The sequence below is a fragment of the Lontra canadensis genome, unplaced genomic scaffold, assembly GCF_010015895.1.
Source record: "Lontra canadensis isolate GAN:19392208 unplaced genomic scaffold, GSC_riverotter_1.0 scaffold25, whole genome shotgun sequence".
In the NCBI taxonomy this organism is placed as follows: Eukaryota; Metazoa; Chordata; class Mammalia; order Carnivora; family Mustelidae; genus Lontra; species Lontra canadensis.
The window spans coordinates 8030660-8055792 of NW_022631019.1; the positions used below are offsets into that span (position 1 = coordinate 8030660).

The 25133-nt window shown below is 52.6% G+C and overlaps 1 protein-coding gene across 1 annotated transcript in view; it reads left to right on the top strand.

The window, feature by feature from the left end:
* The first annotated feature begins 256 nt into the window (after positions 1-256).
* Positions 257-25133, top strand: part of DISP3 (dispatched RND transporter family member 3) — a 48379-nt gene continuing 23502 nt past the window's right edge. Inside the window, exons 1-3 of the mRNA XM_032863397.1 lie at positions 257-527; positions 19135-20239; positions 21098-21317. Of these exons, the coding sequence (XP_032719288.1) occupies positions 19138-20239; positions 21098-21317 (1322 nt within the window). The 5' untranslated portion in view covers positions 257-527; positions 19135-19137. The remainder of the gene's footprint in view (positions 528-19134; positions 20240-21097; positions 21318-25133) is intronic.

The following is a 25133-nucleotide window of genomic DNA, read 5'->3' on the forward strand; positions in this document are numbered from 1 at the left end:
CTACGCCTCTTGCAGCCCCGCCCGCCGGCACTGGGAGCCCGATTGTACCACCGCGCGGCTCCCGCAGGGGGAGAGGCGGCCACCGCTGCGCCTGGCGGCGGACCCCAGAGACAGCAGTGAGCGGCGGACCGCAGGTTCTCACCGGCCACTGACGCAAGGCCAGGCGGAGCGAAAGCCGGAGGCGCCAGTGGTCTGGGGGCCGTGCAGCTCCAGAGCCGGCCCCGGACACCCCCACACCCCGTGGTAGCAGCCGGGACCCAAACAAAGGCGGGCGGCGAATAAAAGGCGGCGGCGGCGCGGAGTGCTTGGGTTGCGCGCTGGGGACCAGGATCAGCACCGGGCTCTGCGCGGTCTGTGCTCTCTGGAGTGGAGCGGGGAACCCCGGCCTCCTGCAGCCCCGAAGAGCTTCTCACTGAGACTTCCGCGAGGGGACAAGTCCTCCCGGCGGGGTGGCCGCAGCCCCCAGCCCCTCCCGTGCGCCTTCTTCCAGCGCCCGCGGCTCAGCCAGCTCAGCTTGGCCAGCCGAGGTGAGTGCGACGGCCGCTGGGCGCCATCCGGGTCGCGGCTGGGGGGTGCATTGCTCGGAGGAAAGGGCAAGCCCTTCGCGCCGCCCCACCCCGGCCTGCGCGGGGCTGTGTGTGAAGTTCTCTAGCTCTCCAGCCAGCCCCGGGAGCAGGCCTTGGCGTCCCCGGGAAAGCCAGCTGGTGGTGGGCAGAGCCCGGAGCTTGCCCCCCGCGGCCGGGCCCCAGCTGCGCACCAACTCCTCCCGGGGCCGGAGCAGCTTCGGTCTGCGTGGGTCAGTTTGACATCCACAGTTGGCGAGATTTCCGGTCTCCGGGGAGGCTTCCGACCTCCAGCCCCCTGCTCGTCCTCGCGGGTGGATGACTGATTCTGTAAAAGTTGAGTGTCGGTCTGGAAGCCGCCCGGGATCCGGATCTCGGCCAGGCTAGAGCAGAGGGAGGAAAAGGTTAATGACCTCCTCTCCATCCACTCCCCACCTTAGCGCACTCGTGCTTTCGGCCGGACATTTCCCGAGTCCTGGAAAGCAATTAATCTGGTTGCAGGTCCTGTCGGGCGCGCGGGAGCTCTGAGGCAGACTGGGCGGGCGGAGGAAGCCGAATGCGATCGGGTCCCCGGGCCCTGCGGAGAGGCGAGTGAGGGTGGAGGTGGGCTGAGCAGGGGGGCAGTGGTGGCGCTGAGGCTTGGGGTAAGATTCCTCCTGCGAGTAGCGCAGAGTCCCGTGAGCCAACCCCGCCGCTGGGAGAGAACTTTTCCCAACTCCCCGGGGAGATCCGCAGCTCGGACTGGGAAGGCGCCTCCAAGGAAGACTTGGAGACTTCCTTTCCGAGGCCCCTGTCCGGCAGCCCACCTGAGGCTGGACGCAGGTGCCATCCGGTCCACGCTCCGGCTCAGCACCGCGGACAGCGCCGCGAGCCTGCCTTGGAGACGCACAACCCCCGGCACACGCCCACGGAACCAGGGTCCTCGCGCACACTCACATCGACCTAAAGACCACCTGCAAACAATCCCCACACAGATTCACAGTCCACGCACAGAGGGGCGATCCATCCACTCACACGTGGGCAAACTCAGGTCTTCCCACAAACACTGCCATCTCTGCAGCTCCTTCCTCCAGGTCCCGCTGTCTCTGGACATCTTACTAAGCCCTACTCCAGAGCTCCTTTCTGGGTGCTCACAGAGCTACCCAGTGATTCTCAGAGCTACTTGGGCTCCCCACACAACACACACACACACACACACACAATACACACACACACTTTCTTGGTGAGGGAAAGCAATCCCCACCCCCCACCCCAACCCCCAATGCAGACCTAAGCAGGAAGCCAGGCACCTGCCAAACAGAAGGAGAGGGCTGTGGCCCACTGGAAGCCATGGGCAGACACCTGGCCTTACAGAATCTGGATTTTAGGCTCAGAGTCCATTTTGCTCAGCTCACCACCCTCAGACCTGCTCCCCTTCCTCAGACCCTACTCCAGACAAATGTGTACCAGGGTACACACCACTCTTTCTGCATCATTTATTGCTTGCACTTTCTCTTTGTTTCCCTGCTCTGGTCTCTCCTGTGTACCTCTCTGACCCCCCACCCCCACCCCACCGTCTTTCCCAGTTCACTCTCCACCAACTTTCCTTAGCCTGGGTCTGACCCAGTCAGTCTTTGCTCCAGTATGGGCACAGCTGACCTTAGAGGGAGCTGACTCCATTCTCCAGGCAGATTCCCCCCCCACTCCCCTCTCTGTGAAAGTCTGACACCGCCTCCCTCCCTGCCCATGGCCTCAGCAGCTTCCAGCCCCTTCCTGGGAACGTGTCTAGGGCCAGATGCCCCAGAGCCCCAACTGTCTCTCCAAAGGGCCAGGATTCCTCTGTTCTAGAATCACAGAGGGCCCCCATCCCATGGGGATTTTGAAGGATCTGGTACCCATGTTCTGGCTTGCCCTTTGATACCTTTTCTGCTATTGCCCTTAATATCCAAAAACTGTTGGAAAGGGAAGAGTCCCAGTGTCATGTGGTGGAAAGAGCAGTGGAGTGGGAGTAAGGAGACCTGCATTTTGTCTCAGTTTGGCCACAGTCTCCCAGTGTGTCTTTGGTCAAGTTACTTCCCTTCCCTGAGCCTCAGGCTTCCCATCTGTGCAAGAACAGGGCTGGCTGAAGCGAACCTCAAGGGCGCCTATTTAATCCTAATAATGGGGAACATTAGCTCACTCTTGAGTGTGGGTGGGATTGAAAATCAGGGTTCTAACCTCAGAGGTTATAGTACCTTTCCTCCCTACTCAAGGCACACCCCACTGGTGAATTCATCCTGTCCCCTGAATGAGGGATGTTCAGATGACTTCCTTTATAGGACCAGAGATGTCAAGTAATTTTCCTGAGGTCACATTGCTGAAGCACATTCTCTGTTGAGGCAGACATTGATTCTGCATGAACCCCTGGTTCTGCTGGTGGGTGCTTGGTGAATGAATGAATGAATGTATGAGTAGTAGAGTAGGAACTTCAGCTGGGATCTCCTGACCCCCAGAGCCTTAGAATTATGGTTTAACCCCTTTTCTCTAACAGTTTAAGCACACTTATCTTGTCTCTTCCTCTCCCCTTCACTCATCTGGTTATCCAAAGGCAGACGGAGTTGTCTGAGTTAAGGTCCTTCCTCCCTGAGTTAAGGTCAACTCCGGGCTGGTTGTAAATGACCACAGAGAAGACACTAGCTGAGAACACCAGTAGAGACCTGCCTGGTGGGTGGGGTCTTGGCAATCAGCCCCAAATCCCTAAGACCTGGACCAAGTCAGCTGTTCATAGGCAGCTGGCTAAGATCTGAGGCCAGGAGGGAAGACAGTCACTGCTGCCATTTGACTGAGTGGCCACTTCTTACAGCCCCGTGAGCTGAGTTCTGCAAAATCGCCTTTACGGATGAGCACAGTGAGATGCTGATAGATGAGGTGGTTTCCCTAAGGGCAGTCTTCCAGGCAACTGTCAGTCATAAAAACAGGCACCCAAAAGTGGTGGTGGTGGTGGTGACAGCCATGGTTGATAATAACATTATTGGTATTGATAATGATTAGCCTCTTTGGTTTTTTCCTCCCTGCTCTTTGAAATTGTTTCCCCATCTGAACCTCTTCTACTCCTCCTCCCACCCACATATGGAGATACCGAGGGCTGGACCAGTGAGGCAGGGGTGTCTGATTGTTGGTGGGTCCTAGCTGAGAGAAAGTTTGTCATTTTAAATCCTCTTCTCCCTGCCCACCCCGCCCCCACCAGAGCATGTCTCCTGCCAGAGGAACCGGGAGCAGTGTCAAAGTCTGTCAAAACTCCCCTCCGAGCTGGGTTCCAAATGCAAAGCCCAGGGAAAATAAATAAAGAGGGCAGTGTCGGCCCGAAATAGAAACATGCACCAACTCCCAAATATGCATGTTTTCTGAAAGTTGCATTTCACAGGCAGACGGTGTGGCTCACACTCCAGCTGCTTGACAAAGGCCAGAGGCGTGGATGCTGCCAGGATAGCCCAGGGAAGGTGGCAGAGCCTCCCCAGCGAGCCAGCTCCCTGCCCAGCCATGGGGAGACCAGACGGCCACTCTTTGCCCCTCACCAGCTGGAAGGCACAGGGGTGGGAGGACTGCAATTCTGTGTGGGCATCGAAACTCTTTGGAAATGGGCACCATTCAAGGGTAATGGCCTCAGGTCCTCTGGCTTCCAGTGGGAGCAGCAGGCTGGTAATAACAGTGCTGATCACGATGCTGCCATTTGTTGAGTACATACTAAGCATCTACATATACTGTTTCATCAACCTTACAACCACCTTGTGGAGTAGGGATTGTTATTCCCATTTAATATACAGGAAAACCAAGGTTTGAGAAGTGAAGAGGCTTGCCCAAGACCATACACTGAGGAGAGGCCAAATGGGGGATTTTTATCAAATAAACCGAAAGTCCCTGTTTTGCCCAGTACTCCGCATTGTTTCTGGCATTCATCCATCCATTCATTCATTGAATGAACAGTTTTTGTTGAGAAGCCATTTACATGATGATTTTCAAAAGAATGTGAATTCCTCTGCTGGCCCCACCAAGGGTGAAGGGTGAAGGGCAGGGCTGTGTCCCGAGTTCAGCTCTGGCCATCTCTCAGGGACCGGGGGTGGGTACCAGTGGTTTCTAGGCTAGCGCTGGGAGTGGGGACTTTGACTCAGTGTCTTGGACTCTGTCCCCAACCACGGGAGCCCAAACCTGTCTGCCTGTGGATGGGCTCAGGTGGGAGCCTCCTATAAAGCTTGAATTAGGAAAAATGATTTAACTCTGTGAGATGTCAGGGCTTTAAGAGGCCTCTGCAGATGGGGAAGTGACTTCGGAGAGGGCGAGCTGCCCAGCATCATGCAGCAACACGTTGGTAGCAGAACCTGAAAGCCAGGGAGCTGGGCTGGTGTGTGTGTGTGTGGGAAGCATCCAGGGGACCCCAGGGAAGGAGCTGAGCGGATGCAGGCGGTCATTATAATACTTCCTTTCCAAGCACAGGGGTGAAACACAGCTGGCTTTCGCTGCATGTCACACCAAGTCCTCTGCTCCGCACAGGGCACCCCCACCTCAAGCCTCACCCTGTTCACATGCCCAGGTCCCCAACTGTGCATGATCATAACAATACAGAATATTTGTCATGTGCCAGACACTGTACTAAATGCTTTACATGCATTAATTGATGGAATCCCCACAACAACCCAGAGGTAGGTGTTTTTACTCCACTTCACAGCTGAAGGGACGGAGGCTAGAGAGGTTGACTCACTCGCCCAAGGTCACACAGCTAACCAGGAGGTAGGTGGAGCCCACAGAGCCCCCCATTGGCAAGTTTATTCTGTGGGTAGGAAGGGGGAGAGTCTGGAACCAAAGCCAAAGGGAAGGAGGAGCTGATGGGCAGCAGCAAGCTATTTATACTATAACTCTAGGTCTTGTCACGCTTGCTGGCATTTGTGCCAGGAAGAACTGTGTCTCTGCCAAAACCTGGAAGGAAGAAGCCTGGCTCAGGGTCCCGGGACCATTCCCTAGGGGACTTTACCGAAGTCTCTGGTCTGGGTATGTTTCTCCCTGAACTCGGGGGAAACCCACTGGGCAGATGGAACCCCTAGAATGTGCCCTTGATTCTAGCATCCTGTTTCCTTCCTTTGTTCCTCCCTTTGAGGGAACCAGACTGGGAACCTGGGAAATTCAGAAAAAGCCATCACGTGGCAGATCTAGGGTCTTGCTTTATGCAGTGAACATGGCCACTGGAAAAGAGGAGGTGGCGGGGACAATGAGAAGGAGTGGCTTGGATTCTGATGCCAGCAGGTGCCATCTAGGACTCTTACAGGGGATGCTCCTTGAACCAGGGAGTGATATCCTGGGAGACAGTGTCTAGAGGCTTAAACCTCCTCTACCTGAAAAAGTCTTCTCCTTAGTCCCCCATCCCACACGTGTCTGCCCAGGCAGCCCCACTGTGTGCCAGACACTGGGCGCAGAAATGGAAAAGCCTGTCTCTGTCCTTGTAGGGCTCACCAGAGTCTCCCATCCCCACCCAGCATCTCCTACTTGGAGCAGAAGTGATGGAGGAAAATGATGGCTCCTCTAGGTCCCCTGCCAGAAGTAAAAGAGGGACTCGGGTGTCCTCTGGGGTTCAGAGGACATGATCCAATCAAGCAGTCATTCCAGGGTCAGGAGAAAAGCTTCCCATGGGCAGTGCCTGCAGCATGCTTGGGTGACCTTCCCAGCTTGATGTCTTGGTGGGAGATGGGGTGTGGTAGGGAAGGCTCCTCCCCGCCCAGCCATCTGCCCAGGCACCCGACGCATATCCTGGCACCTGGACAGTGCCAAACCTTCTCAGTAGGGGAGACAGTACTCCTAGCTGGACGCCACTCCTATCACGGATGAGAATGTGGGGATCTTCTTGTCTCTGGGAAAGGCAGCTTGGATGGGGCTGAGTTGGGCAAAGGGTTTGGCGAACTGGTGTTCCTGGGATGTTTGGGGAGGGGCATGTGTCCTTCTCCCCCATTTTGGCCTTTGTACTCTCCGGAGGATTTCGCATGCTCTTGGCTGGGAGGGCTCTGCAAGGTGACGCCTCCGATGATGACGATGATGCTAAGAACAGCCAACACACTTGGAGTGTTTCTACCTGCCAGGCACTGGCTTAGAGCTTATAGCTGTTACAACTCCGTCTTCATACCTGTCTATGAGGACATCACTATTATTACTCCACTTTGAGGATCAGGAATGTGAAACGCAGAGAGACGAAGCAGCTTGCCGATCAGTGGAACGCAGGCAGGCTGGACTCAGGTGCGTAAGAGCAGCCACCATACGATGACCGAAGCTTTGGCCTTTGTATTAACTTGATTTGGGTCTCTTAAGATTGCAGCCAAAGTGCCTTCGGACCCGTCAGTAATCTGAGCAATTTGTAGGTATGGGGCTGTGTCCTAGTTGACAGGGAGACATGGGTAGACCATTTGCTTCTTGACTGCCAAGCAGCCACACGGATCATGTTTCAGATGTCCAGATGTGTGCAACATCTGGCAGACTGGCAGGCCTTGTCTAGCTTTCCTCCAGATGTTTCCCCCTTTTCATTCCATATAGACACAGCTGGGACTTGGATCCCTCTGGACATGACCACATGTATGAAATCCCTGGTTGAAAAGTATTTGCTGGCTTTGAAGCATCATCCTGTGACTTCCCAAAGGCAGGATGTTGGTTTCAGTTCCTCTCTGCCCTCCAGGACTGAGATGCATTAGGGTAGGCTAGAGAGAAGTCAGGCTTTGGAGCAGTGTCAGTGACCAGAGGAGGAGACCCCGCCTTCCCTTCTTCCAGCAGAGAAGCTGGAGAAGCATTGCGGGAAGCAGGTGCTGAGTGCTGCTTGTAAGGGTTCCTGACTTTCTGACCCAGTCTTCCAGAGGCTTTGAGCAGATGGTTCCAGAGTAACAGAGTCAGGAGTTTGTGATGAACAGTGATGTGTCAGCCAAGAGGCATATCTTGGGCATGAGTGAGCATTAGAACAGATCTGGGGTGGGAAGGTTTGGAGAGACTTCTGGGGAAAAGGAGTTCAAGTAAAGACGATTTAACAGCAAGTCTTTATCTTAAAGAGCGAGCACCAACGAGTGAATGAAGGAAGACAGTGAATGAATGAATTAGGGAATGAGTGAATGAATGGGAAGTGGGCTTTGACAGCCAGGCCCCGGATTTGACAGGGCCTGACTCCAAGTGCTGACAAAGGGAAGGGACCTGTTCTTGTCCCCAGAGCAGCCATCAGCACAGGATTAGGGAGATTGAGCCTGAATCCTTGAACCTTGTCCTCTCACTTCTACCCCCCACCCCATTCTGCTGGACCCTCTGGTCACAGGGCCCCTCTGGCTCTGGTCATGGCACAGATCAGAACCAGGTTGCTGCAAAGCTGATAGAGGTGACAGTCCCAGCACCCTGAGAAATCTGCGATGTTCTTCACCTTCCTAGCTGCTCCCTAAGCCCTAAGCCACCCCATTTTCTCTCTTGTCCCACTTCTCTGTCCTGGCCTTTTGTGGACTCCAAATGACAACTGGACGGTGTATCTGAAAGCTCCTTGAGTCCAGCTCTCCCATTTGACAAAGGGAAGGAAGACTAGCCTGAGACCCCAAGCAGATAGGAGACAGAGCCCCGTGATTGTGACAGGATTGGGGGAGAGTTCCCACTGACTCGGGATAACACTGCGCCATGAGCAGGGTGGGGGTGGGGCAGAGAGGGACTGAGATTCTTGAGCCCAGGTAGCTTCACTGGGGTCTCTCCTGGCCTCTGGGGCTGGGAGCAGCTGTTAGTTCCCAGGGGCCTGAATCTCCCAAGTGTCTTACGGGAAAGGCAACAGAGTTGAGGAGGGAGGATACTTGGAGATCTGTTCTCCCTCCCCGGCCCTCTGCTCCAACCGCTCTGCTCCGACCCTCGATTCCTGTCTCCGTAGGTAGTCGCACCTTCACGGAGTGTGGGCTGAGGCTAAGAGCCAGTGTCAGACTCCCCACCCTGTCAGGGACCTCTGTGCTGGCCTCATGTATGCAGGGGTACAAGGTACCCCTCCGAGACTGACCCCTCGACCCCCACTATAGGCACCCGAGCTGCCCATCGTCAGGGTAGCCAGGAAGCCCTTCCCCTGGAGCCACTGACTTGTGCGGGCACCGGAGCTGCGTTTCCACCCAGACCCCCAAGTTGATAAACTTGTTAGTCCCTGATGCTTTCCTCCTCCCTTCCCTGGGGCCAGAGCGGAGCCTAGACTAGAGCCAGAAAACTCTGGGGGCAGACACTGAGAGAGAGAGACAAGAAGAGAGCAAGAAGGAACTCATAGGTGTGCACACCAGTGGGGACCAGGAGGACTGAGTTTTCAAACATGTGAGACTCAAATAAAATCGACTATAGTGAGAAGAGTATCAGGCTTATCAGAAATCTGCTTCAAATAAATCCCTTTACTTCTTTTAGCCTCCTTTTTCTTGTTTGCAAATTAGAAATGATTCCTAATACTTGGAAACCCCTGTGAAAATGATCTACAAGCTGTAAGTTGCTGCATAGATACAAGACCCATTTGGTCCCCTAGGATGGGAGGGGGAGGGGCCGGGAGAGTGGTGGCTCTGGCCTGGGGACACAAGGAGCCTCCAGTATCTCCGTGCTGTGCTTCTCTCATCCGGTGCTGGCCCCCTTGTCCCTCCGCAAGCCCCAAGTCTGGCAGCAGGGGCTGGGGGAGCCCTGAGGGTTCAGAGGGGACATTTGCCCTGAGGTTTCACCCTTCCCGCGCTCCCCTCCCCAAGCCCTGGGCAGTCAGGCTGTGGTCCAGCCTTCTTAGAGCTCCATCCCAGGCCACTTGTTGTGACCTCTCTGTGGATCTGAGCACTTTGCATTATGTGCTTTGCATCCTTTAGCTTCCTGTTTACTCCCGAGCTTGTCTTTTATGGTAAGGGGCCGAGAAGGGTCTTGCCATGTCCCTGGACCCACAGATGTGGTCTGGGTGTGCTGGGAGGAGGGGAGGGATAGAGTCTCCAAAGTCACCCTGGAGCTAAGAACTGACAGGTGGCCACCTGCTGTGTCCCAGGGAAGCTGATGGCACCGGGCACACTCCGCTTACCTGGTGTCACAGCAGGACCCTCCCTGCATGTCCCCAGGCCCCCAGTTGTACAACAGCTTCTGAATGGGATGAAAGGGAGCCCTCTCCCTAGCCTTTGTCTCTGTGTCTTACAGCAGGGCTGAGAATCCAAAGAGGGAGGGTTTGAGAGCATCTCTCCCCGGATGGGGGACCACCGTTCAGGGGTTGTAAGCAACTTGCTCTCAGTCACACAGCCAGTGGGAGGGGGCATCCCCAGCCCCTGGGGCCACATTTACTGCCCCCGATGGCAATCCTTGCTTCTGCCTCCTTCCTTGTCCCTGAGCTTCGAGCTGCCAGGAGAGCTGGCTGGAGCCAGAGATGATAGGGGAATTGTTTTACATATTTGTTAATCAGGTCTCAGAGAGAGAGAGAGAGAAGGACCCCAAGCTCATCATCTACGAAGAAATCCAATTTGGCTTTTATGGCCATGGTTATTGGTCGTATTTTGTGGGGATCTTTTTATTTTTATTTTTTTATTCACCTAGCGGTCCGGGGGCTGGGTTGCTGACTGGCCACCGGGCCCATTGGGTCCTCCGGGCTCACACTGAGGTCCAGACAATGGCCAGGGACAGGGGGTGGGGAAGAGATGGTGGGAGGGGGACACGTTGCCTAAGGCATATAGTGAGGGTTTTTAGGAACCTTCCGACCCTTCAGGCAAGGGGACACCCAGGGGCCTGGCTGTATTTTATGGGCTCTGTAAGTGTTACTCATTTTATTAAGCTTTCATTGCCTTTTCTTCAGAGATGCCAAGGCTTCTTGGTGGGCTCCAGGAGCCAGGACTGATGGGTCTGGGCCGTGAGGCCTGAACCCTTAGGCTTAGGGATAGAGTCTCCAAAGTGTATCTGAAAGCTCCTTGAGTCCAGCTCTCCCATTTGACAAAGGGAAGGAAGACTAGCCTGAGAGCCCAAGCAGATAGGGGACAGAGCCCCGTGATTGTGACAGGATTGGGGGAGAGTTCCCACTGACTCGGGATAACAGCAAGAGGTGGGGGGAGAAGGGGGGAGGCAGGCAAAAGTGGGTCAGTCTGGTTATAACACCCCCTAGCAGTAGAACACAGAGGCTAAAATGATGGGGCTCTGACATTGGCCTGCAGAGGCCCAGACTGCAACCACCCCCCACCCGTGCACCCTGCCTCCTAGAGCCGCGGCTGGATCAGAGATGACATAGATAAGTCAAGTGACCAGCGCTGGGCACATGGCAGTGCTTGGTGGAATCAGAGCTCCCTGCCCAAGCCCCTCACATAGCTTCTGCCAGACGGTAAGCCCCTTGGCCTTCTATTTCCTTTCACAGCTTGTTGAAAAGCTGGTTGGCAGATCTGGGCAGTCTGTTTGGGTTCCTCTCCCTGGACATAGAATCCTGTTCCTGGCCCAGAGGCTGTCATTTCGTCCTTCCCCACCGCTGGAGGAAGAGGCGCTTGGAGGAGTAAGCCCTGGCCAGAGACCCAGGAGGCTGAGTCCCTCCTCAGGACCAGGGGTATGGCAAGCCTGCAGAGAGGCAAGTGTGAGGCCCAGGCCAGGGAAATGCCAATGGTTAGACCACCTCTTTGAAGAAGTCACTGGGGACTGGGGAAGGGACCAGGGTAGCAGGGTCTTTCAAAGGATCCTGGACCACCTGCAGCAGAATCACCCAGAGAGATGGTATGACTACAAGTTCCTGGGCCTCACCCCACCCATCGCCCCCACCCCGTCCCCAGAGAGTCTGATTGACTGGACCTGGTGTCTGGCCTAGAAATCTGCATTTGAAAGGTGCACCTGGTGCCTGACCCATGTTAAAGTCTGAGGGTTAAGGTGGTGGAGAATAAGAGTTGGCTCTGGCCAACTTCCACCCTTGCTCATGAGCAGGGGCCAGATTTGGGGCTCTCCCCCTCTCTGAAGCTCATCACGATCATACTAGCAGCTGTGACTCAGCGAGCAGGGTGTCACCATTGCCACTGTACAGATGAAGAAACTGAGACCCCAGACCCCCAGCGGGAGGCAGAGGTTTGAACCCAGGTTTATCAGACTGCAAAGTCCGTGCTTAGTTCCCCACTGCCACCCCCCAGAATCAGGCCCCGGTGCTCTCAGTACCCCATAATCTTCTTAGTGATGGGGGGATGAGTTCTGTCCCCCCGAGCCCACTAGAGAGAACACAGAACGGGAAAGGGTTGCGGTGCTCTTGTAACCATCAATACTGGATTCCTCTGGTGCTGGCTGGGACGTTTCCCCGGGTGATATATTGACCAGAGCAAAGCTTGTTTGCCAGATATATATTGAGCTGTTGGGCTTACGAGTCAGTGCCCAGTTTCCTCACCAGCTGTCAACCCGGAGAGACCAGCTGTCCTTCATGAGCCCCATCGCCACAGCCCGACCTGCTCTGGGAAAGGCTCACCACAGAGCCCCTGCGACTCCCTCTCCCACCCCTCCTGACTCCTGGTAAATAAGCCCAGATTTTCTTTGTGGGAAGTGGCCATGTGCATCCCTTCAAACTTCCTGCCCTCTGCTGGCACATTTAGTTAATGAGGCTGGTGTTTCTTGGAGGGCAGGAGGTCTGAGGGATGTAGGTGCAGGTGCTTGCTTCAGCGACAGCTGCAAAGCCAGGTTTCTCTCGAGCCCAGGGCAGGGAGGATAGGGGTGGGGGATTTCGGGTCCTCTTGCTAGAGAAGGGCTCAGACGTATCCTGAGAGCCACCTAGCTATGCCCCTCTGTCTACGGATTTGGAGGCCATTCCCTGGCTCTTTAACCATTTTCATTTGAGATGCTGGGTAAGACGTGGGGCTTTTTGAGAGAAGACTCTAGGAGACACCTAAGATCTAGCTGCTGAGCTGGGGCTCCCTGCATGACCCCCACTTTGCCTCTAGGGAAATTGTATCAGAAAGAAACAGAACCGATGTGAGGTGGATGGATGAGTGGATGGATGGATGGGTAGATTAGAGATAAGATAGACAGATGGATAGATAGATAGATAGATAGATAGATAGATAGAGATAAAATAATTGGCTCAGGTAAGTATGGAGACTAAGAGGTCCCACGTCTGCAATGGGCCACCTGAAGACCCAGGAGAGCCAATGGTGTAAATTCCTGCCCGAAATCCAGCAGGCTTGAGACCCAGAAGAGCCAATGTTTTAGGCAGAGTTTGAGGGCTGGAAAAGACCAAAGCCCCAGTTCCAGCAGCCAACAGAAGAAGTGCCCTCCCACTCAGCCTTTTTATTCTCTTCAGGTCTTCCACTGATTGGATGAAGCCCACATGAAGGAGGGTCTTTTGCTTTACTCAGTCTCCACAGCCACACATTGGTCCAATGTCCGGGCGTCCCATGGCCCAGCCACAGAAAATTAACCACCAATCCATGTTCCCTGTGAAGGGAAGACCAGGTTTCTGAGACTGGTGGGGACTTTAAGTCATGCCTTGAGCTGTCATGTACCGGAAACAGAATTGATGACACCTGAGTGATTTGGGGTCTTGTGGGGCCGGTGTAGGCTTGTTAAAGAGCTGTAGGTTTCCTCCATGGGTATTGACATCTCAGCTCTCAAGGAACTTAAGGGCTACCTGGAATGGAGAAAAGATCATGGGCTTCAGAATCCAAAGACCTAAGGTTCAAAGGAGAAAAAGATCATGGGTGTCAGAATCTGAAGATCTGAGGTTCAAACTCGAGTTTCACCCCTTATTTGCTGTGTGACCACAAGGGAGTCACTTAACCTCTCTGTTTACTGGCTGTCCTACAGGGACACTTGTAATGCCTCCCTTGCAGGGCTGATCTGAGTACCAGAGAGAGTGGATAGAGCACCTGCTCTTGGTAGACAAGCAGTGGATTATTAGACTATGATTATCTTCATGGGTGGCAGTTCCCGCATTGAGCACCTTGGGCTCTTCCCCCCATCTGTGTGATATGGCCCCAGTTTCGCCACCTTGTCTCTAATACTTCTGCAGTCTCCTGGCCTGAGATGGAGTGCCCCAGTCTTGGAGAAAGGCTTGGGATTCAGGATGACTGGCACAGAGCTGGGGCCTCTGGCAGGGGTGGTGGTGGGGGAGGGTTGCAGATTCTCAAAAGATAGGGCATGAGGACTTAGGACATTGCTGCCCAGGAGGGACCTCCCTTCTCTTGTCCTCCCTTCTCTGCCTCAGATGAGCTGAATTCGCAAAAGGACCAGACCCAGAATCAGGAAGCAGAGAAGGACACAATGTCCCCGCTCCAGTGTCAGGGGAAAATGGAGCTGTTCAGCACAAACTATCTCATTTTGAACTTGCACCCAAATTGCTCAGCCGAAGGGTAGGAGAATCAAAGACCCCAAGATGTTTCCAAGGACCAGTGCTGCTGCATGCACCAGGGAGGCAAAACACCCCAAGACAGGAAGAAAAAGCTGATTAGCTCCTAATTGCCGTTAAATTATATATACATATACGTATTTTAAGTCAAATCTGCATGTCTAATGTGATCTTTTTTATTATATTTTAATAGTCTGGCTGGGATAAGGGAATGAAGAAGGAAGGTTTCTGTCACCCATTGCGGGGAGGAGGGAAGTTATAATCAGGGTTGCAGGGGCAGTCTCTGGCATGGGGTCTCATCCCTGGGAGTTGCTCTACAGGAGAGCAAGGAGGGGGCTGGGGGTGTCTTTGAGGCAACACTGCCTCCCATCAAAGCCCCATTCTATCCAGGTGGGGGAGTCCATCTGGCTTGGGACTTGAAGAATATTTCTTTCCCTAGACCTTAAAAATAGCTTCCCCATTTGGCTCTTTGGGTGCACACGCCTGGTTGTTCCCGGGGACTGCCAACCCCCCCCCCCGAATCTGACGATGGAGCAGACTGAGCGCTCCAAGCCAAGAGTCCCTCTGCCACTGAAATAAGACCTTGGGTAAGTCCCTTCTCTTCACTGGGTCTCAGTTTCCCTAGCTGGAGGATGAAGGAGTTGGACTGGCTGTGCTCTGACGTCCCTTCTGGGGCCAGGGAGCTATGATCTACTCCCTGTTCATTTTCAAGACCTTTCTGTTCATCTCAGGGGAGCAGGAAATTTCCATACTCACTCACTCATCAGGCACTGGCCAGTTCCTTCTGCTGTCTAACCAGGGTCTCTCCTGCTGCAACTCAGTCACCCCTCCTCATTTTCTCTCCTTGGTGGACAGAATCCTCCTCCCAGGCTGATTATAGTAACTCCTCAAAGAGTTGAAGGCTGTTACCAAAATCTCTTCCATACACACACACACACACACACACACACACACACACACATTCTATTTTTAAATAACAGTGATTCCTCACTCTGAAAGTAAGGCTGCACCTGATCACTGCAGAAAAATTGGAAATAGACAAGTATAAAAAAGAAAATAAAAATCACCCATAATCCTCCCAGACTGAGATAACCACTATAAATTTTTTTTAATGCGTCTACATGCGGAATTTTTTTTCTGTTATAAAATTAAGGTTATACTTCAAATGTGGCTTTGGGTTGCCCCACACTTGGCCCTTAAAACTGGGCCAGCTTCTTCCTCCCCAGGCCCCAAGGGTCTGCCATTCCTTGCAGGCAGCTGCCCCTCTCGCTTCTCCCAAGAGGAGGGAGAGCTTGTTCTGTGGATGTGTGCCCCCCTTGGCTCACGGGCTCCTGGGAGGCCCAGAGTTTAATTCTGGCCACCTCTGTGAGTGAGCGTGTGTGTGTGTGTGTGTGTGTGTGTGTGTGTGTGTGTGACAGAGAGTGCGGGAGAGAGAGGACATTAGTTACTGAGCAGAAGCACCCCCCAAGAGCCGACCCTAATGGGAGACCATAACGTTGCGATGGCAGCTCATGACGGGCACTGTGGAGCCGCCCTTAGCTCCTTTCCGTGGAGCAGCTGGAGCTTCTTGCTAAGCTAATCAATTCCCATCATTTGAGAAAGGAAAATAAGTGTGCAGTTTGCTGCCTGCCCTGTAGAAGAGCCCAGGGACGTGGTTGCCCACTGAGGCATTGCTGTCAACCCCCCACCTGCCAGCTGGGCCTCCCTGGGCTTGGGGGGAGTGTCTCTCAGATCTCGCCCCCCCCCCCCATTGGCCTACGGACTGAGACTTCTCAGCAATTTGTAGGGATGTCACACTGAGCAAGACCTGGATCTTCACCATCCCAGGACCAGATGGAGGAGACAGGGCCCCAAGAAGGGAGGGACATGGCCAGGGCCACACAGAAAGTTGGTGGCTGAGCCAGGTCTGAAGCCAGTGTGGCCGACCACCAATCTTCTGTCATTTCCTACATGACAGCTTTTCTTTTCAGGGGTGGACTGAGAAGGTGGGCATGGAGGGGGCAGGGGGGGCCATAGACAACTCATCGAGTCTAATTCTTGCTTGTCTGTTTCATCCTCCTCAAGATCCTTCCCCCCCACCCCCCACAAGGAAGAAGTCACCACACTCTCAGCCATGTGTTTGTATTGTTGAGTGACTATCCTCTGTGCAGGGGGAGGTCCTATCTAATATCTAACTCAGATTCTCCAGAGATTTGGTTGCCTTGTTTCATTCAACAGTATCTACTAAGCACTGATCACTACCCCCCGCCCCCCAACCAAGTACTTTAAGCCACATGGAACCCAGCAGGGAACATAACAGCCAAGTCCCTGTTCTCTTGGAGTTCATGTCCACCCAGCTGTGGTGCTCTCACCGGGAGGCAGAATGGCTGTGCCCAATTTTCTGGTCATTTAAATCCAGCAAATGTTGTCTGCAGGGCATAGAGTCACACGTAGGGGACAGGGCTCCATTGCAATTATCCCAGTTGCTATGTCAGCAGTTATCTCCAAGCTTAGGGATGTATGATAACCAATGCATTATGCTCATGGACTCTGTGGGTCAGGACAGGGCACAGGAGAGGGTGGCTTAGCTCTCCTCTACGGTACCTGGGTCTCAGCTGGGAAGGCTTGAAGGCTTGGGTTACTCCTTGACCGGAGGTGTTTTACCCATGTGTCCGGTGGTTGATGCTGTTAGAGGAGCTCCTACTTGTCGTCTCTCCTCCTGGGCTAGTCTGGGCTTCCTCCTAGCGTGGCAACTGGGTTCCAAGGACAATGTGTCCCAAGAGAGCCCGGGGGGAGTTGCCTTTCCCTTTGTCTCAGACGTCTCAGAGCACCACTTCTGCTGTGGTCTCCACACCACCACCACCACCCCCATGCTCCCGGATTCAAGGGGAAGGAATGCAGACACTACTTCCAGATGGGAGAAGTCTCAGTCATACCATGAGAAAACACACGAGATGAGAGAGATTGCTGTGGCCATCTGTGGCAGACGCAAAGGGCCATGTGGGTCTTGCAGGAGTTCACAGCTTTTGGGAAGAAACAGAGCATAAGAGAAAAGTAGCAGTCTTTTCCCAGGCCCTGTGGTCAGCCTGCCATATACATCATTCAAACACCTCTGTGAAGGGTATTGTTAGCCCCGTTTTGCAGATGGGAAACCCGAGGCTCAGGACGGCTACCCTGACTGCCCTAAGTCATACAGCTGAGATCGGCACCCAGATCTGTCTGCCTCCAAAGCCATAGTTCTTGAAATTCTGCCTCTCCCTCCATGTCCCTAAGTACTTTTTACCCCCCCCCACCCCAGGTGTGGTGAGAAGCTTAGGCAGGCAGCTGGGGGCTTCAGATCTGGGAAGGCTTCTTATCAGAGGTGACACTTGAGCAAGACCTTGAAAGATGTCTTAGACTCGGACACCTGGGGAAGGGAGTGGCATTCCTGGTGCAGGCAGTGGGTTAGAGGATCCCCCAAATCACTCAAAGAATGAAGCTGTAACCCAGAATCCTGGCCTTGGACCACCACCACCACACATCAATATATTATAAACTGTACACCCTGAAAGCTGGGGACAGGGTGGGTAGACCCCAGAAAAAAGGCAAAAGTGACCCCAGTTCCTCCACCATACTCCATCAGCATACTCCTTCCAAGGCTGGGAGTGGGGCCAAGGCTCCCACCTGCCCCCACCTCCAAAGGCTGACTTAGTTCTATCTTTTGGAGGTAGGGAGAGTCTGAGCTCCCTCTGGTTCATACTCAGGAGTTTCTGCTAATACAAATTGGGCCCCGGAGCAGATAGCATCCCCTCGGCAGGCTTGCTTTAGGGCATGGCAAATGGAAAGTTTGATTATCTCATCATAGGAATCTTGCATATTACACGAGCTGTTCCCACCCCTTCTGGGCCTGTCTCCCTTTCAAGTCTTCTGCTTTGCCCTCCTCCTTTCCCACCTACCCTCACCCCACTCTATTTCTCTCTCCCTTTGTTTCCTTATTCCCATCTCTGTCTGCCCACCCCCACCCAATTCCACTCTCCTCTCTGTCTCCTCTTTCCAACTGTCTCTCATCTCTCCCGTTTCCTGTCTCTCTGTCTCTGCTTCCCTCCTTCCCCTCACCCTCTCTTCCTCACTTTCTTTGGGCTGTCGGCAGCCCCCTCTCTTCCTGGACAGACTGTCTAATTGAAATGGAGCACTCTAGAGAATGTTAATAGGAAAGGCAGCATTAATTAGCCAGCTCTGGCATAATTAGCTTCCTCTTCTCAATGCCTGGCGTCTAACTTGATAATGAGTCTCTCTCCGTCCAAACAGAGGACAGGAGGGACAAGGGGGACAGGCCATGCCCGGGGATGCTGGAAGGCCTCCTGCCTTCGGGCCACCCTGCTGGAGTCCTCAGGCTGCCCAGCCTGCCCTCTCCTGCCAGGCCCTCCTGCTGCTTGTGCCCAAGTCTTGGGGAGACAGATGCCTGGCCCCGGCTCATGCCCAAAGGTTTGACGTTGCTGGAGCTGCATGTTAAGTGGTCTGAGTCTGACAAACAGTGGCTGCAGCTGCAGCGTCCCAAAGAGGGGGTGGGGAGCCATGGAGAGTTCTTGAGGAGCGCCATGACAGGCATCTAGCTCTGGCACAGCCCCATGGCAATAGCTGAGCACATGACGGCCCCCAGAGGGGAGCAAAGAAATCCGTTTATGTGACAGATAATGAGTAATATACTGCACAGACTGCAGCATGCTCCAACCCTTGACCTACCTTGCAATGGTGTGGGGCAGGGATGGCCACCTCTGTTTTATAGACAAGGACTCTGAGATTCGGAGAGATTTTCCATGCTGCCAAGGTTCAAATGACCAGGACCCAAATTCGGGTCCATCTGATTCCAAAGATCGTGTTCTTTCCCTTCTACCCTGATACTTCTGCAAGGTACCTCAGAGTTGCTGATTAAATAAAATTAATTATAATGGAGTAACACTTCACATTGGCCTTGAGTTCTAAAATCAGAGCATGAAGCAAAAGCTGGGAAATCATGTGCAGTCAAAGTTCCCTTCGAAGAGCCCTTACATGAGAAGCGATGTCTCTTCTGTTTGCAACTGGGTTGTGAGTCTCCCTTTTCTGTGATCTCGAAAGTCAAGATCTAGATGGGGGAGGTGATGGACAAATAATTTTTTTTTTTCTTTCTGAGTTGTGTATGAGTGATTGGATTCAGTTGAGTTAAATGCCTGCTTGATGTAATTCCATGGTAGTATTTGTGGACAGGGTCAATCCCCAGGGCTGGGCAACTGCAGCCACGGGGTACCATCCTCTCCATCTCTCCAGCCTGCTGACCCTCTCCATCTCCTGTAGGCTATGGACTCGGAGGATGACCCTTTGCTGCAGGATGTGTGGCTAGAGGAGGAGCAGGAAGAGGAGGAGGAAGCAACAGATGAGGCCTTGAGGAGGGGTCAGAAGCCAGGGCCGCAAGCTGGGGAAGCAGGGCAGTGTTGCTGGCGGCGTTGGACCTTGCCTTCCCGGCCCCCAGCCTCGGGCTTCTGGAGTACCCTGGGCTGGGCTTTCACAAACCCGTGCTGCGCGGGGCTGGTGCTCTTCCTGGGCTGCAGCATCCCCATGGCCCTGTCAGCCTTCATGTTCCTCTACTACCCGCCGCTGGACATTGACATATCCTACAACGCCTTTGAGATCCGCAACCACGAGGCCTCCCAGCGCTTTGACGCCCTCGCGCTGGCGCTCAAGTCCCAGTTTGGGTCCTGGGGGCGCAACCGGCGCGACTTGGCCGACTTCACTTCTGAGACGCTCCAGCGCCTTATCTCAGAGCAGTTGCAGCAGCTGCATCTGGGAAACCGCTCCCGGCCGGCCCCCAGGCCCCCACGGGCAGTCCTTGCGGCCCCAAGGCGCCGCCGCCCAGGCCTGTCCCGGGACACTTCTGCAGACCAGGAGCCAGAAGCCAATCGGAGTGGGCGTCTTCGGCGCGAGGCTCCACCCCCGGCGGATCTGGCAGCCAACCAGAGTGAAGGCCCAATGAACCAGAGGCTGGAGAAGAATGGGCAGTGCAAACCCAGCGCCCCGCCCCCTGCTGTGGCTGCGGCCAATCAGAGCCGAGCCCGCCGAGGTGCCTCACGCTGGGACTACTCCCGCTCCTATGCGAGCGCCAACACCCAGACGCATGCGCACTGGCGCATCGAGCTCATTTTCCTGGCCCGCGGCGACGCAGAGCGAAACATTTTCACCAGTGAGCGGCTGGTCACAATCCACGAGATTGAGCGCAAGATCATGGACCACCCGGGCTTCCGGGAGTTCTGCTGGAAGCCCCATGAGGTGCTCAAAGACCTTCCACTAGGGTCCTACTCCTATTGCTCCCCACCCAGCTCGCTCATGACCTATTTCTTTCCCACTGAGAGAGGCGGCAAGATCTACTATGATGGCATGGGCCAGGACTTGGCTGACATCCGGGGTGAGCAGACCTGTGTGTGGCTGGGGGGCGGGGCTGGGTGGGGAGGGCTCGTAAGGGGCAGGGCCTCCGTGAGGCTGGGGGTTGGGTCTTCCTGGGGTTGAGGCAAGGTGCTTTAGAGGCGCGTAGGAAACCTGGCCTTGAACTCACAGCTGAAGGAGGATGGGGTGGGACTTGGCCGTGGGGCGGAGTCAGGCTGGAGCTGCCTGCTGGGCGTGACCTGAAGGTAACAGGTTGAAGGGCTGGGAGCAGGGTTGGGTGTGAGATGGGATTCGAGGGAGGCAAAGAAGGAGGTTTGGACGCATACCTGGGTTGAGGGAAATTGGGAGTTAGAGAAAGCATAGACTGGGGTTGGGCATGAGGCTGGTTAGAGGGAAGCCTGGGAGTGGTGGTAGAGGACTGGGCATCTAACCAGGGGAAGAGATTGGGGTTGAAGGGAGACCAAGGTGGGGTTAGTTCCAGGTAATTTGGGGATGAGACTTGAAGAGGGTTAGAGAATGGTCAAGGGGCTTGGGGGCTTAGGTGTGCCTTTTAAGGGACACATGGACAGGGTTCTAGGGAGATGAAGGGGGACTGCAATGGGAAGGTGGAGTTCTAGGACTGCAAAGACTGAGCCTTGGTATCAGGTGAAGTTCAGATGCAAACAAAATGTGAATTTACTGGGGGCTGCCTGAGCAGATCTCGTGGTTAGTGAGTTCTTTAAACCCTCTCTCTGTCCTGTTAGGGACAGTTGGAGGCAGCCTAAGGGGGAGATTCCTACCTCCTTAGAGAGGAGTCAGATGGTGAGGAGGGCAGGGTGATGTTGATGGAGGGCTGGGGGGGTGTTGACCCTCTGAGTTCCTTGGGCCCCTGCCCCTGCAGGCTCCCTAGAGCTGGCCATGACTCACCCTGAGTTCTACTGGTATGTGGACGAGGGCCTCTCCGCAGAAAACCTCAAGAGCTCCCTCCTGCGCAGCGAGATCCTGTTTGGAGCACCCCTGCCCAACTACTACTCGGTGGACGATCGCTGGGAGGAGCAGCGGGCCAAGTTTCAGAGCTTTGTGGTCACCTACGTGGCCATGCTGGCCAAGCAGTCTACTAGGTAGGAGGTCCAAATGCACCAGTGTGTATTTGCCCTTGTGTATACCAGGAAAGGGCTGTGTTCGGGCAAGAAACTATCTTCCCAGGCTTCTTTTTCCTAAACCCCAGATCACATGCTCTCAACCTTCTCCCTAGGAAGTCTCTCTTCCTGAATCAGGAGCAGAGCCAGGTGCATCCTCGCTGTCACTCTGACAGCTGATAAACCCTTTTCTTGATCAGTGCTAATGGGTACTGGACATGACAGCTTTGGCAGAGGCAGGGAGTCCCGAAGCTCTTGCCCCTGGAGGTGTGGAGTACTGCTTTTCTCCTGAGATGGTGCTAGAGGGCTTTCTGGAAAGACTCTTGACCAGGAATTATTGGCCTCTCTGCGTCTACTATCCAGGGACATAGTTGGCGAGTTGCTCTTCTTCTCTAGGCCACAGTTTCCCTACTTGTAAAATGGGAATGGTAAGTCCTGATACTCTTCTGGAGGCATTAGGAGGAGATGAGCCAAGAGATGTGAAGGTGCTCTCAGGCAGTGAGTGCTTTGGTTGTCCGTCAGACATTGGGGTATGTGTCTACAAATACAACTAGGCCTGTCCTCACCCAGAAAGGGCATTAGCTATTCATCTGTCAGTCCTGATGGACAACTGGAATGCTTCTCAGTCCTTTGCCCTGACCGGCCAGCCCCATACACAGGAGGAAATATTCTGCCTGAAATACCCTTGTTCCTTCCATTACTCATCCATTAGTTTGCACAACTACATTGAGCAATGACTGTGAAAATCAGCTAACATTCATGTGGCACAGAGCAGGTAAAAGCCCCTTATACATTTAGTCTCATTGAGTCTTCACACCGACCCAGCGAGGTAGGTGCCATTCTGATTATCTCCATTTTATAGTTGAGGAAATTGAGGCACAGCACAGTTAAGGAAGTTGTCCAAAATGATAAATGGTAGAATGACATGAAAATCCAGGCTTTCTGGGGTGCCTGGGTGGTTCAGTCAGTTAAGCATCCGACTCTTGATTTCAGCTCAGATCATGATCTCAAGATCCTGAGATTAGCTTCGCACTGGGTGTGGATCCTGCTTAAGATTCTCTTCCTTCTGGGGTGCCTGGGTGGCTCAGTGGGATAAAGCCTCTGCCTTTGGCTCAGGTCATGATCCCAGGGTCCTAGGATTGAGCCCCACACCAGGCTCTCTGCTCACTGGGGAGCCTGCTTCCCTTCCTCTCTCTGCCTGCCTCTCTTCCCTACTTGTGATCTCTCTCTGTCAAATAAATAAATAAAATCTTTAAAAAAAAAAAAAAGATTCTCTGCATATGCTCTCTCTCAAAAACAAACAAACAAACAAACAAACAAAAAAACAAAACAAAACCCAGGCTTTCTAATCTGGACTCCTTACCCTTTGTGCTTTTATGCCAGTTGCTGCACTAGGATCCTTCCCCCAGTCATGCTTCTTTGCCAAGGAAACCCCTGTTCATCCATTAAGATACAGCCTGGGCAGATCAAAAGCCCACCATGCCCTTCCTTCTCCCTACAGGAGGCAGGAAAGAGCATACACTGAGGTAGACATATCTGGGGTCACATAACAGCGACTTCGCTTAGCTGTGGCAGTCCCAGTGAGTTCTTTCACCTCTCTGAGCTACAGTTCCATCATGGCCCTTGACAGTCTGTATTTTAGTTGTTTAATTCCTTGTCTCTCAAAGGGCAGACCTCGATCAGCAGCATCAGCATCACCCGGGGGCTTGTTATTAATGCAGACTCTCCAGGCCTTTCCTTGACCTGCAGGATTCCCAGGTGACTTGTTTGCACATTAAAGTTTAAGGAAGTCTAGTTTTGTTACGTTTCAGTAGACTGGGAGTTTGTCGAGACTGGGATTGTTCCTGGCTCACTTCTACAGGCCTAGCCCCTGTACCAGGAACCCCTTAGTAGGGATTTATCTTGGGAATGAATGAGTGGATGGGTGGATGGATGAATAAATGGGGGTGTTCCTGAGAAAGGTGCTTTGCTGGGTTGGGAAGCTGGGAGGGGCTGGCTGAGGAGGATCTTTAGGGTTTCAGATACTGACAGTTCCTTCTGGGTAATATGTTCAGCTGCTGCGTCAAAACCTCCACCTGCGTAGAAAAGCCTCTCGCCCCCCTTCCCACCCCCTTAGAGCTTCATAGGTTTGGTGACAAGCAGAGTCCTTGTAGACTTGACTTCAGTTTCTTCTTGTAGAATAATCAGATCCTTTTATTATTCTATTATTGGTTACCCAAGAGATGGCAACATGTACCTTAACTTATTGCAGAATAGTACACATAATCTCTTTTACTACTTCCCTGATAATACTAGAATCTTAGAACATGTTCACTGCACTTGTATCCCTTCAGCCTTTGCATTTTGTTGCATGCGTTTTAATTCTATATACGTTTAAGCCCCGTAAGACACTACATTATTACTTTACTGAGTCAGTACTCATTTATATTTACTCACATATTTACTTTCCCTGTTGCTCTTCATTACCTTCTACAACTTCATGTTTCCCTCTGGAATCTCTTTGCTTGTATCTGAAGAACTCTCTTTAGTAGGGTTTTTTGTTTGTTGGTTGGTTGGTTTGTGTTTTTTTGGTGCAGGTTTGCTGGTGATAAATTGTGTTGTTTGCCTAGAAAACATCTTTAATTTACTTTCATTTCTGAAGCATATTTCTGCTTGTATAGAATTATAAACAGGTAGTTTTCTTTTAATGCTTTAAAGTTGTTAGTCCATTGTGTTCTGATTTCCATCATTTCTGTGGAAAAGTCAGCTGTAAATATTTTTGTTGCCCCTTTGAAAATTATCTTTTTTCTCTGGCTGCATTTAAGATTTCTTTTTGGCTTTGGTTTCAGCAAGACTGGGAAAACTATGATTTATGTTGGTGTAGTTTTCTTTGTATTTGTTCTGCTTGGGGTGCACAGAACTTCTTCAATCTGTAGGTTGATAACTGTCATCAGTTTTAAGAGTTTCCTGGGTATTCCCTATTCACATATTGCTTTTGCTTTTTAGGATTCCTTTTTAGGATTCTAATTACACAAATGTTAAATCTTTTCACTGAGTCCCATGTGTTTTCAGTGCTCTTCCCGAGGTTTTAATTTTTTTTTTTCTATGTTCTGGTATATGTTACTTTCTGTGTTTAATTTCCTTCTATGTTTTAGATATTCCAGTTCACTGTTATACTCCAGTCTTCTGTTATATCTAATCTGCCAATTAATGTCTATTGAGATTTGAATGTTAATTTATATTTTTCTGTGGAGAATTTCCATTTGATCCTTTGTTATTGATCTAAATCTTTGGCAAAATTCTTCAGTTTTATTTACTTGTCTTTATTATCCTTTCTCTCCTTAAACATATTAATTATCATTATTTTAAAGTCCTTATCCATTGACTTTTGATATAGGGATAATTTGTGGATTTGTTTCTGTAATCTGTTCTTCACTTGGTTTTTGGTCATGTGGTCCTGTCTATGAGTATGCCTGGTAATTTTTCTAAAAGATTTTATTTATTTAATTGACACAGAGAGAGCTAGGGAGGGAACACAAGCAGGGGGAGTGGGAGAGGGAAAAGCAGGCTTCCCGATGAGCAGGGAGACCAATGCAGGGCTCGATCCCAGGACCCTGGGATCATGACCTGAGCTGAAGGCAGATGCTTAACAAATGAGCCACCCAATGCCTGGTAATTTTTATTGAGTGATGAACATTGTGTATAAAAAACAAAGAAGTCCAGATGATATTTTTTTCATGCACAGAAAGTTTATCCTTCTCTCCACTAGGCACAGTTGTAACTGATCACCTTAAGTAGCCTACCATTTCACTGAGTCAA